The following is a 12795-nucleotide window of genomic DNA, read 5'->3' as shown; positions in this document are numbered from 1 at the left end:
TACTAAATCAGGACAATTCAAAATGGTGAAATGCTTTTTGGCTTTATCATATCTTTAAAGATGAAGCCAACATGATTTGATAGTATTATCTGTAGGGTGTGAAAGGCTATACACCAAGGTATTTGGCCTGAGCTTTATACATAATCATAATAAAATTCCAGACTTTAAAGGAACCTTAGAGACCTTCCAATCAAGGCTTTGACTCTTTTTTTTAAAAAAAATCTTTATTGTTCAAGGTATTACATATGTCTCATTTTTCCCCCATTGACCTCTCCCGGCCCACTCCCTCCCCCCAGCAAATGCCCTCACCCTCCTACTGTCTGTGTGCATTGGTTATGCTTATATGCATGCATACACGTCCTTTGGTTGATCTCTTACCTCCCCCCTGCCTTCCCTCTGAGGTTGTACAGTCTGTTCGATGCTTCCACGTCTCTGGATCTATTTTTGTTCAACAGTTTATGTTGTTCATTATATCCCACAAATGAGTGAGATCAAAGGAATCCTGTCTACAACAACCTGCTCCTACTTGAACTCTTTCTTGACAAGGAGCTCACTATCTCACGCAGCACACATCCCATTTAAGAATAGCTCTGGTTTTAAGAGCGCTTTTTCTTTCTTTTCAAAAGTATTATTATATTAATAATATTATTATTTTAATTGACATACAATATTATATGAGTTTCAGGCATACAACAAAGTGATTCAATATTTATATACATTGTGAAAAGGTCACCACAATAAGTCTAATTATCATCTGTCACTATACAGGGTTAATACAGTATTATTGACTATAGTCCTCATGTTGTACATTACATCCCTGTGATTTAGTGATTTTATAACTAAAACTTTTTTCTTCTTACACTAAGCCAAAGACTGCTTCTCTGTGATGGACAAGTGTAATATTGTGATTTACAATAAGAAATATACATTTGGTCTTTGTCCCCATTTCCAGCAGAGCTCCTAAAATTCTTGGAATTTCTTAAGCTATGGGAGCTATAAGGGTGCCTTGAATTCATAACAAACCCCTTTCAACCATACCTCAGGGGACTTTGTAAAGTACCTAAGGATGGGGGCTGGTCACCTGGGGAGCCAACCACATGATAAGAGGGTTAGGATTCTCAGTCCCATCTCCCCATCCGCTGGAGAAGGGAGAGCAACTGCAATGCAGTTAAGACCCCACTGGCTAATGATTTAATCACTCGTGCAATGTGATGAAAACCCAAAAAGCAGGGCTCCCGAGGCTTCCAGGTAGGAGAACCAGAGGCTTCATGCGCCACCATGCCTGGGCTGCAAATGCCAAGGGAAACAGAAACCCTGCATTCAGGACCTTGCCCTATGTTTCTCTCTTTCTGGCTGTTGATTTTTACCCTTTAATATCTTTCGTAATAAGCCAGTAATCTAGTGAGTAAAGTGGGTTCCTGAGTTCTGTGAACAGACCTAACAAATTAATGAAAACCTAGGATGGGGTGATGGGAACCTCGGATTTATAGCCGATCTGTCAGGTGACAACCTGGACTTGCTATTGGCATCTGAAGTCGGGGGTCTTTTGGGACTTTACCTTTAACCTGCGGAATCTGAAACTATCTCCAGGTAGATAGTGTCAGAATTGATTTGAATTCTACAATACCCCACTAGTGTCTGAGATTATTTGGTGTGGGGAGATAAAAATAAAAAAAAAACACCTTGGAATTGGTGTAAGAATTGTAACAAGTAAATGAGAAAAGATGAAAAGCCTGTTAGGAAGGTGGGTAAGAGAAAAAAGGGGGAAGAAACTGTGTTTGTGTTTTTACTGCTATGTCCACAGAATAGCATGGTATGTGTCATTAGGTATGCAATAAATGTTTTCCACTGTCTGAGCCATTTGGAAAAAGAGTATTGGATCATAATGATGTGATCATAGTATATTAGTTAATTATTTCTTAATGAGATTTAAAAAGAGTGACATTACAATGTTTTCTCTTTCCACTATGCTTATATGTATCTTGTTGATTTAGTGAGTTTGTATGGGCAAATGGTGATTTTAAACAAATAAAAAATATAGTTTGTAGCTTATGGCTTCTTGGTGTCTTAAATCTCAGTTATATTTAAATGTACATGCCTTTCACATAAGAAGTGATGTACATATCAAAGATGCAGCACTGGAGTTTGGCCGACAGTCGCGGGCATATCAGCTTAAATGTCAGCCTATTTCCAACTATGGGAGAACCAAGCTCCTAGAGTGCTGGGTTTACACACCACATATTTCTATTTTATCTTTATTGTAATGAACAAGCCCTGTCTTTAGCTCCTGCTGTGCACTTTTGGAGGGTCTTCCATATGGTTGCTGTTAAGTATGTTGGCATTTTCCCAACTGTTACAATTGGGTCAGTGGGGGGGAGTCTGTAGGAGCAATAAAACAAGGGTGACTGCAGCAGGGAGGAGTCTGATTACCACACTCAAAACAGCTCATGCTGCTCAAGCATTCAAGCACAGCTCAGTGCCATCCATTACAGCAGGCAGCCAGGGAAACCGCCTTTCTGCCAGAGCTGACTCCAGGAAAGGCCAGGTCTTGGGTGCCCAGAGGAAGTCCCCTCAGCGTTTTCCCTGTCTCCTCGCTTCTTCACCTTCCCATAGTATCTGGAATGACCTGAGGAGTAATGCAGGTTCACCTTGCCTGTTATTGTCATTCTGAGCAAGTTTTTATGAGCAAACTCTTAGGTAAATTTTAGTAGGAACCACAGGGTTGTTAGTGACCCTGAAGGCTTTCACACCTAAGTGTGGGGGGGGGGGGGCAGGGACACGGGTGGGGAGATTGGGAAGGGAAGTCTGAATACCACAAATACTTAAAAATCCTTGAGACACGATTCATATAGCTAGAGGTGACTGATAATATTGACACGATTATTGGAGTGTCTTTCCTAACAGAAAACACATCTACGTAAAAATATAGGCCATTATTATTTTTATCCTGTGGAAGGCAGTGTTGCTCAAAGCACTAATAAATTCATTGGGAGGGGAAAGTTCGAAGCAAATAAGATTCTAAATAGTGAAATAATACATTAAACTGAAATATGTGTACACATCAACACACACACACAATGAAGTAAAACAATGACCTGAAAGACCTGATCCAAAGATTGTATTTCCCATATTTATGCTTATATACACAAGAATTCTTTAAATTACTTTAACATGATGGGGGGGGGGGTGCCTTTTTTTCCCCCCACAGCAAAAACAGTGTACCGTTACATGGCATTCTAATAGGTTCACATTATAGCCAGGAATTTTTCTTGAGCAAACGATATATTTTTTAAAATAGGGTTGTCGGTGTTTTGTTGTTCATGTTTCCAGTTGAGAACATGAAAGTGTTGCATTGAGAAAGTTGCTCCCCCGTTCCTTCCTCCCCGCCCTCGCCCAGCCTAGAAGCCGCATCACCGGAGGCGACCCGGGTCCGAGCCCTGCGCCCAGGGCCGCCGGCGGCGCTTCGTCCCGGCCCCGGCGGGAGCGGCTGAGCAGCCGGGCGGAAGGGAGCGCGCGCTCCCTCCGGAGCGGACACCGCGGCGCGCACCGCAGCGTGGCCGCGGGGCCTGCCCTTAGCGCGGTGTTGACATGACAGCTGCGGGACGACCGTAAATCCCCCGGTTCCGGACCACCCACGCGGGTCCCAGGACGGCGGGGACCCCTGCTTCCCGGCGAAGGGGCAGGGGCTGAGCAAGGCTCCTCTCTGCCGGCGCTCAGCACGGGGCCCGCGTACAAGAAGGCCCCCGAGCCGGCCCGCGGCCCCCACGATCCGCTACCTCCGCAAGTCCCCGCGGGGTCGCGGCGCCCGGACCCCGAACGCGGGAGGACCGGGCGGCAGCCGAGGTGAGGGCAGCGGCGGCGGCTTCAGGCGCCTCAGTGCGCAGGCGCGGCGGACAGCGCGCAGGCGCCGCCCAGAAGTGACTTCTCAAAAAGTGTCTTAGTTCGCAGTCACCTGAGCACCGGCGAGTCGGCGGCGGGAGGCTGCGCGGATACCGCCCTCTGCGGTCCTGCCTGGAGACCCTGCCCTCTTCTCCGGTCCTCCGGTCCTTCGGCCTCGCCTTCCCGAACCCGCCCAGGGCCTGTCCTTTCCCCTGTCCTCTCCCGGTTGCGCACCGGGCCGGGCCGAACCGGGCCGCCTGGGAGCGGTGCCTGACCATGGCGTCCTTCTTCAAGAAGAAAACCGTGGATGGTGAGTTCCGGGGGGCCCGGCGCAGTGGTTCCCAGGCGGGTTGGGGGGCTTCGGGCCGCGGTTCTCGCGGCAGCCCCTGGGGGCGGGGCTGGCTCCGTGGCCCCACAGGTGACCGCCCTGGTGCGTCACTTTCCTGCTTCCTCCTCTCCTCGGACGCGCACCCAGCCTCACCCCTGGGCAGCCTGGCGCCCTCCTCCTGGTGACACCGACCCCCGCCCTGTTTTTTCCTTTAGCCGAATCCTGAGCGTTTGGAGGAGGCAGGATGCTGCTGGCCCCTGAGTGTTATTAGACTTGGTGATTTAATGAATTTCTCGTTAGTTTCGTCCGTTTGGCTCCTTCTCCAGGTTGGGTTTGTACTACTTCTAGGCATGCAGACCAGAAACTTGTACCTGCGGAAGGGGAAGGGGTGTGTGTGGGGGGGGGGGGGCGGGGGGAGGTAAACAGGCTCCAGTTATCAAGATGAACTTGGGTCTGGGTTGGTCTTGTCCTAAGAACACCCCATCCGTACAGATGTGAATCAGTTCTGGACTGACAGCAACAGAAAAAAGAAAAGGAACCCAAGGGAAGTGCCTGGATTTAGTTTCATAATGGATTTTTCTCCCTTGTGTTTATCTTCTGCTACCTGAAGTAAGAGATGTGGTGTCTGTTATCTACATAGAAGTTTACATTTTAAGGTGCTTTCATTGTTTCAAACGTTTAGCTCAGTGTTATCCAAAGAGGAAGAAAAGTGGGTGTACAGGAATGTGCAAATCGGTGTGCATAAGCAGTGTTTGTCATGTATGTTCATATCACACTGATTATGGATAGTCTTGATACTTTCATTGACGGCCACCAGGAATCAAATTCATTCATGTGTTTCTCATTGCATATTGAGTCTAGGTTGCCGCTGGTTCAACCAAAGAATCACTTCTTTGTAAGGGTCTAACTCTGCCACAAAAGGAGCAGCAGCAGCTAGACAGTGATTGGTACAAACAGGGTGCTCAGCCCAGACCCGGGTAACTCCTTCATTCTTGGTATGGACTATGCCAATCCAAGCAAAATTATTTTGGGGAGGATAACAAAGACATCATTTTTACTCTGCCACTCTACCCTTCACTTCAACATGTAATGTCATCTTACCCCTAATAATAAATTTTTACTTACCATAAGTGGGTGAAAAGATATATGTATTTTTTTAATTTCTAGATTTTTTAATTAACTGAGACTTTTTATTAACCATTTACAATACCAGAATAACTACCAAGTTGCCTTAGGATGCAATACAATGATGTGAAGTGGGTTTTATGTGTGTTACTCCTGAGAATGTTATTTATTTAATCTTTAACGTGGCACTTTATTTTTTCAGTGTTCCAGTACTACTATTGTGATGATCAGGTATTATATAGTACTCCAGGGTAGGAAAAAAAGGTTTATTTCTTTGTTTCAGTTTTATATAGTGAGAATTTTACTAAGCAGAGCAAAGGGGTTGCATCTTTCTTACTGTGGTGTTAAAAATTAATTTTAAAAAAAAATTTAACATTAAAAGCCAAACTTGTTAGCTTTAATTGCTTAATATCTATCAAATGTCAGTTCTGTATTCTCATGGCTGTGCTTCCTGGTGCTTTTAGCAATCTGATGACTATTGTGCTTGAAGTATAGAGCTGAATAAAAATAAAGACAATGAGGGTGTGCACTGAGGGTGTTTAAGTGTATACTCACTTGCAGTTGGGTTAATTCATCCAAGAAATAATGTTTTTGCTAATTAGACTTATTTGGGAGTGGGGGAGAAAGTCTTAAAGATTTTTGCTAGAAACTATGGTACTGACTTAAAGATCTGTATATGAAAGTTCTGAATGTAAATTTGCCCATCATCTGCATCTACTATAACTACTAAACTACATACTTGATGGTTTTTTTTTTTAAATTATCATGTCAATTCAAATCACTTGATGACATCTTAATTCTAGAACTATACTTTTATAATTTTGATGCAGAGCTTTACTGAGGATTTTACTCGTTTTATTAAATAGTTGGTTTTTTATTTGTTTAAAAGGTGATGGTATTCTTGGCAGTAATGAGGCTATATATTATGAAATGTATTTTTATGCATTTCTCCCATATTTTTGAATTTGTTGACTACTGATCATAAGATCTTTTACTATTTGCTGTCTTTTTATCTGTTTCAGCAGTAATGAAATTCTGATATATAAGGAAGTATGTAACTGCTTATAGATCTGGAAAATAATTGAATCTTTTTGTCTCCTTGGATTGGCTGGAAGAGTTGCATGCTATATCATTAAAGATTACTGCACATGTAAATTAAAAAGGGAGACAACATACAGCACTTATTACTATTCAGAGTTATGTTTAATTCATTCTTGACACAGAGATGAACAAGTCCCCGCACTGTATATTTTGTTATAGAAATTAATGAGACCTGTACCTCAGTGCCATATAAGAGAAAGATTCTTTTGAATTTGAAATTACAATTGATTCCTTGTTTTCCCTTTTCCTGATTTATAAGATATATGCAAATTTATTAGGGTAAAGTGTTTACAGTGTGTTGTTTTTCCTTAAGTAGATGAATGGGGACCTATTTATTGGAGCTAATTATGAACCTGTAAATCAGAATGCCATGAGGACTTGTCATAAATGCACAACTTAATATCCTCTTAAAAAGTGGAGTTCTTTATGCACTATGTAGTTTTTGTCTGTTATACTAAACTAGACACCCAGTGCACGGATTTGTGCACCAGCGAGTTCCCTCAGCCTGGCCTGTGCCCTCTCGCAATCCGGGACCCTTGGGGGATGTAGTAGTGTGCAAAGCAGCAGGCGGCCAGGAAGGAGCCCGAGCATCCCGGCCCTGCAGCACCTGTCGCTGCAGCTCAGTAGTGCTGCTGCAAAAGCGGGAGAGATTCGTGCCGCCGCAGCAGCCCTCGCCAGCTGTGAGCCTGGTGTCTGGCGCCCATCAGTCAGCTGAGCAGCACTCCCGCTGTGGGAGCGCACTGACCACCAGAGGGCAGACGCTCAACACAGGAACTGCCCCGGTGGTGACCGGTCGACTGGTTATTCGATCATTCAGTTGCTTAGGCTTTTATATATAAACTGGAGGCCCGGTGCACAAAAATTTGTGCACTCGGGGGGAGAGGGGGGGTCCCTCAGCCCGGCCTGTGCCCTCTCGCAGTCTGGGACTTCTCAGGGGATGACCACCTGCTGGCTTAGGCCCACTCCTCGGGGGATTGGGCCTAAGATGGCAATCAGACATCCCTCTGGCAGCCTGGCAGCCCTCGGGGGATGTCCACTTGCCAGCGGGGAGCAGGCCTGAACTGCAGTCGGACATCCTTAGTGCTGCTGAGGAAGCAGGAGAGGCTCCCACCACCACCGCTGTACTGGCAGCCATCAGCCTGGCTTGTGGCTGAGCAGAGCTCCCCCCTGTGAGAGCGCACTGACCACCAGGGGACAGCTCCTGCATTGAGCGTCTGCCCCCTGGTGATCAGTGAGTGTCATAGTGACCAGTCATTCCCAGTCTTTCTGCTGTTAGGGTCAGTTTGCATATTACCCTTTTACTATATAGGATAGAGGCCTGGTGCATGGGTGGGGGCCATCTGGTTTGCCCTGAATGGTGTCCCGGATCCGGGTGGGGGTCCCGCTTGGGTGCCTGGCCAGCCTGGATGAGGGGATGATGGCTGTTTGCAGCTGCCGCACCCCCTTCATGGTGGGGGTCCCCACTGGGGTGCCTGGCCAGTCTGGGTGAGGGGCTGAGGGCCGTTTTCAGGCTGGCAGGTGACTGAAGCTCCCAACCGCTCCTTTATTATTATTATTATTATTATTATTATTATTATTATTGCTTGTGTGATTCAGGAGCACAGTACAGTCTTCCTAGCATTTTTTCTGAGCAAAGGTCTCCATGCTTTTAGAATGGATATTTCTAGAAAATGTTTCCCTGTGTATTTCTCCATCCCTATCATGATACCAAAGACTGGTATTTCTTTTCATGCTACTATTACCTACCTTCAAGTCCAGGTGTCTGTGAGGCAGATGATCTTTCCCTCTCATTTCCCTATTTATTTAAGTTGAAAAATGACCTTGGTCCATTTTCTGAAGCTGTTCTTGAAGGCAGGGCCAGAGCCTGTGTCTTTAAGAACCAAATGTAACGTATAGTTGGCCCATCTAAATACTTCCCGTCAGCTCTCCAAACACTGATCCTATCTAATAAAAGAGAAACATGGTAATTAGCGTACGACCGCTACCCTTCCCATTGGCTAATAGGGCAATATGCAAATTAACTGCCAGCCAAGATGGCGGCCGGCAGCCAGGCAGCTTGAAACTAACATGAGGCTTGCTTGCTTCAGTGACGGAGGAATCCAACGTTCCCCGCCTGCTGCTGCAGGCCTCTGAGCTGCAACTCTAAGCAACTATGTAACAAATATAGAAGCTAAACAAAACCCCAGTTTTAGTCCTCCGGGCTTCAGCCAGCAGGATCGCAACATTGTAAGCAAAGGACAGAAACCTACTTTCAGCAGCGGAGGCCTAAGAGCTGGAGCCAAGCCTCAGAGCTAAAGCTGGCCCAGAATAAAAAAAAAAAAAAAAAAGAAAAAAAGGAGCGGTTGGGAGCTTCAGTCACCCCCAGCCTGAAAACAGCCCTCAGCCCCTCACCCAGACTGGCCAGGCACCCCAGTAGGGACCCCCACCCTGAAGGGTGTGTGACCAGCTGCAAACAGCCATCATCCCCTCACCCAGGCTGGCCAGACACCCCAGTGGGGACCCCCACCCTGAAGTGTGTGTGACCAGCTGCAAACAGCCATCATCCCCTCACCCAGGCTGGCCAGGCACCCCAGTGGGGACCCCCAGCCTGAAGGATGTGTGACCAGTTGCAAACAGCCATCATCCCCTCACCCAGGCTGGCCAGGCACCCCAGTGGGGGCCCCCACCCTGATCCAGGACACCCTTCAGGGCAAACCAGCCAGCACCCACCCATGCACCAGGCCTCTATCCTATATACTAAAAGGGTAATATGCCTCCCAGCACCGGGATCAGCAGAGCCATGAGGCCTCCCGGCACCGGGATCAGCGTGACAGGGGGCAGCGCCCAAACCCCCTGATTGCCCTGCGGCTCTGTGTGTGACAGGCTGCGGTGCCCCAACCCCCTGATCGGCCCTGCTCTGTTCGTGACAGAGGAAGGCGCCTCAACCCCCTGATTGGCCCTGCTCTCTGTGTGACAGGGTGCGGCGCCTCAAACCTCCCCACCCCCCACGGGCCCTGCTCCGTGTGTGACGGGGTAGAGCCATAACCTCCCCATCGACCCTGCCTTGAGTGTGACAGGGGACGGTGCCCCAACCCCCCAATCGGCCCTACCCTGAGTGTGACTGAGGGTGGCATCACAACCTCCCAATCTGCCCTGCTCTGTGCATGACAGGGGGCGGCGCCCCAACTCCCCAATCGGCCCTGCTCTGAGCCTGACCCGGGGCTGCACCTAGGGATTGGGCCTGCCCTCTGCCACCCGGGAGCGGGCCTAAGCCAGCAGGTCGTTATCTCCTGAGGGGTCCCAGAATGCGAGAGGGCACAGGCCGGGCTGAGGGACCCCCCTTCCCCCGAGTGCACAAATTTTTGTGTACCAGGCCTCTAGTCAACACTAATAAAAGAGAAAAATGGTAATTGGCGTACGACGATACCCTTTTCATTGGCTAATCAGGGCTATATGCAAATTAACTGCCAACTATGATTGGCAGTTAACTGCCAACAAGATGGCGGTTAATTTGCATATGTAGGCACAATGCAGGGAGGCGAAAGGGAAAGCAGGAAGAAGCCCCCTGCCACTGACAGTGATCGGAAACCCAGGGGGGAGCTAAGAACTGGGGGGCAGGGCAAAGGCGGCCCTGGGGCCGCCTTTGCCCTGCCCCCCAGCCATGATCGGAGAATCAGGCGCCTTTGCCGCCCTGGCCAGTGCTAGCAGGAAGTAGGGGTGGAGCCAGCGATGGGAGCTGGGCACGGTCGAAGCTGGCAGTCCCAGGAGCTAGGGGTCCCTTGCCTGGGCCTAAAGCGGAGCCCACGATCGCGGGGGCCGCTGCCGCTGTGGGTCCCCGCTGCCCGGGCCGGACGCCTAGGCCAGAGGCGTTAGGCCTGGGCAGGGGCGGAGCCTGCAACCGCGGGGAGCTGGGGGTCCCCTGCCCAGGCCTGACACCTCTGCCGGAGGCCTCAGGCCTGGTCAAGGGGCCGATCCGGTGATTGGTGATCGGAGGGTGATGAGGGTCAACTCCTCTGGCCGAGGCATCAGGCCTGGGCGGGGGGCGGAGCCGGGGATTGGGGGGATATGATGGTCCCCTTTCCCAGGCCTGAAGCCTGGGTCAGAGGCGTCAGGCTTGGGCGGGGGGTGGAGCAAGCGATCAGAGGGAGATGGGTGTCCCCTGCCCAGGCATGATTCCTGGGCCAGAGGCCTCAGGCCTGGGCGGGGGCCAGAGCCAGTGATCGGGGGGAGATGGGAGTCCCCTGTCCAAGCCTGACACCTCTGGCGGTGGCGTCAGGCCTGGGCAAGGGGCCGATCAGGTGAACGGAGGGTGATGGGGGTCTATGCCTCTGGCTGAGGCATCAGGCCTGGGCAAGGGGCTGATCCTGCGATTGGAGGGTGATGGGGTCAACGCCTGAGGGCACCCAGTATGTGAGAGGGGGCAGGCTGGGCTGAGGGACACTCCCGCCCCCCACACCCAGTGCACGAATTTCGTGCACCGGGCCCCTAGTATTTTAATAATAGTAATAAATTCATTTCAATGAATTCCTCAGGGCTTGAGTGACTTTTGAGAGTTTACTGGTAAGGGAAAAATACAACACATTCCTTTTTACTTCCTTCTGTGCCACCATAGGGCTACATTCTCCTGTCCTCTCTTTAGTGTTGTCTTTCCAAGCAAGTTCTGCTGAGTTTTCCAACTTCAGCCTGGTTCTTAAGTGGATCCTTGGCTACCTGGACCATATGTAGAGTAAAGCTGTTGGCATGATCTTCCACTGTCCTTTCTGTTTTCCATAGTTGGTTTTCCCTTTTTTTACCATGTATCAAAACTGGTTCATTAAGTTGATAGCATTTCTCCCTGATTTCTGAGATACCATTTCCAAAGCCTGAAAAACGAATTTACTTTGCATATGAAATTCTAATTTCTCCTCACCTACTCTCTCATTGTCATTTTCCTTCTGGCTTTGAATAAATTTGGTTCCTGGAGCCGGCATTTTGTAGGTTCTGACCTTTCTTACCCCTTACCCTTTGAGCTGGTAACATTTTTGCAGCGCCCCACCCCCATCTACAGAAGAAGATTGCACATCCCCACACAGGCAGGACTACTTTCTACCTCATTGTTCATCGGTGAGCCCCACCATGCCTGCTTTTGCTGAACTCACACTCTTGGCTCTTGTTTTTACTGTCATGATCAGGGTTTCTCAAATACTCATTATCCCACTATACGAGTGCCACTATACCCACTATTTCCAGTGGTACCAGCTGATGCAGAGCTTGCAGATCAATCTAAAGGGGGAGTTCCCTCCCCTCTTGGGATCTGGGTACCAAAAGCCAATTAACAGAAATGGTAAAGCAGGATATGGAACATTTTGTGCTCCTATCTCAATGCATGTGATGGTTAGATCCAAGATAATTGATAGAAGTAAAGTTGCATAAATCAAAATGATTTTTCCTAAAGAATGCATTTAAAAGCAGAAAATATGATATATTAGATTTAAAAGTCTGTCATGACTTTAAAGGACAACACCCAGTATATGGTAGAGTAGATGCTGTCTAGTAGACCAGCTGACCAGTGGTACAATCTGCATGTTGTGCCTCATGCTCATGAGACAGTAATCCTGAACTGCCCTGCAAGCTTGAGACAGCCCCCCTCTCTCATCAGATAGGCACTTAGAGCAATATTCTCCGCAGATTAATGAATGTCCGTATTTACAGTTGATAATTACTTATTTTTCTTTAATCCTCAAATGTGCAAATTGTATGTAAATGAGCATGGTCTAAAAGGACAGCCATAATTCAGGTTGGGCCTTGGCCTCAGACCTCACTAGGGAGGCCCTTTTAGGTTTGTTTTGAATTTTCAGCTTTCTTTTTTCCTTTTCTGTAAGCAGATAGACCTTACTGACTTGGAGTCAAAGAAAGCAGAAGGACCTTATCTGTCTATGTCTTCCTACGTCCAAAATTTAAATAAAATCTAAGACCTAATTACTCTAGTGCATGCATGTGTTATCTGGTTCAGTACTAAGAGTCTTAAAGGCTTGAGACAGGCTTTTATTGCCAAGAGTGGCCTGCGTGGTTTTCTCTAAGTGTTGTGCTGGGTATAGGTCAGGGAGGGTGGTGGTAGGGAGAGCCCCAGACCCTTTTTACCTCATCAAATGGTGACAGAGAGAACACACCATAGGTGTCCTTTTGACATTTGCAGTTTAAGTTTTCTATTACGACGTACTGTGAAGTGCTTCACAACAGCCCAGAAGGTGTAGATGAAGTGCTGGAGTGTAAGGATTCAGGGCATGCTCTTTTACCTGGGGAGGGAAGCAAAGGGTCAGCAGGGGAGCAGGATGGACAGGAGCCAAGCTCCTAGATGTCAGCAGTACCCTGTACATGTTGCTGTCATTGTCCGGGCTCAGTGA

The 12795-nt window shown here is 48.2% G+C and overlaps 1 protein-coding gene and 1 long non-coding RNA gene across 4 annotated transcripts in view; both read left to right on the top strand.

Moving 5' to 3' along the window:
• Positions 1–12795, top strand: part of LOC132229317 (uncharacterized) — a 261758-nt gene that overhangs the window by 29095 nt on the left and 219868 nt on the right. The window lies entirely within an intron of this gene.
• CHMP2B (charged multivesicular body protein 2B) overlaps positions 3526–12795 on the top strand; it is a 39825-nt gene continuing 30555 nt past the window's right edge. For 2 of the 3 annotated variants that reach the window (XM_059688070.1, XM_059688068.1), the window contains exon 1: positions 3532–4189. In XM_059688070.1, the coding sequence (XP_059544053.1) occupies positions 4187–4189 (3 nt within the window). In that variant the 5' untranslated portion in view covers positions 3532–4186. Of the gene's footprint in view, positions 4190–4422; positions 4484–12795 lie in introns of all 3 variants that reach the window. The other variant, XM_059688067.1, reaches the window with a different exon arrangement.

This window comes from Myotis daubentonii, chromosome 3 (assembly GCF_963259705.1).
Source record: "Myotis daubentonii chromosome 3, mMyoDau2.1, whole genome shotgun sequence".
Lineage (NCBI taxonomy): Eukaryota > Metazoa > Chordata > Mammalia > Chiroptera > Vespertilionidae > Myotis > Myotis daubentonii.
The sequence above is the reverse complement of the archived record's forward strand: the minus strand, read 5'-3'. Positions and strand labels throughout refer to the sequence as shown.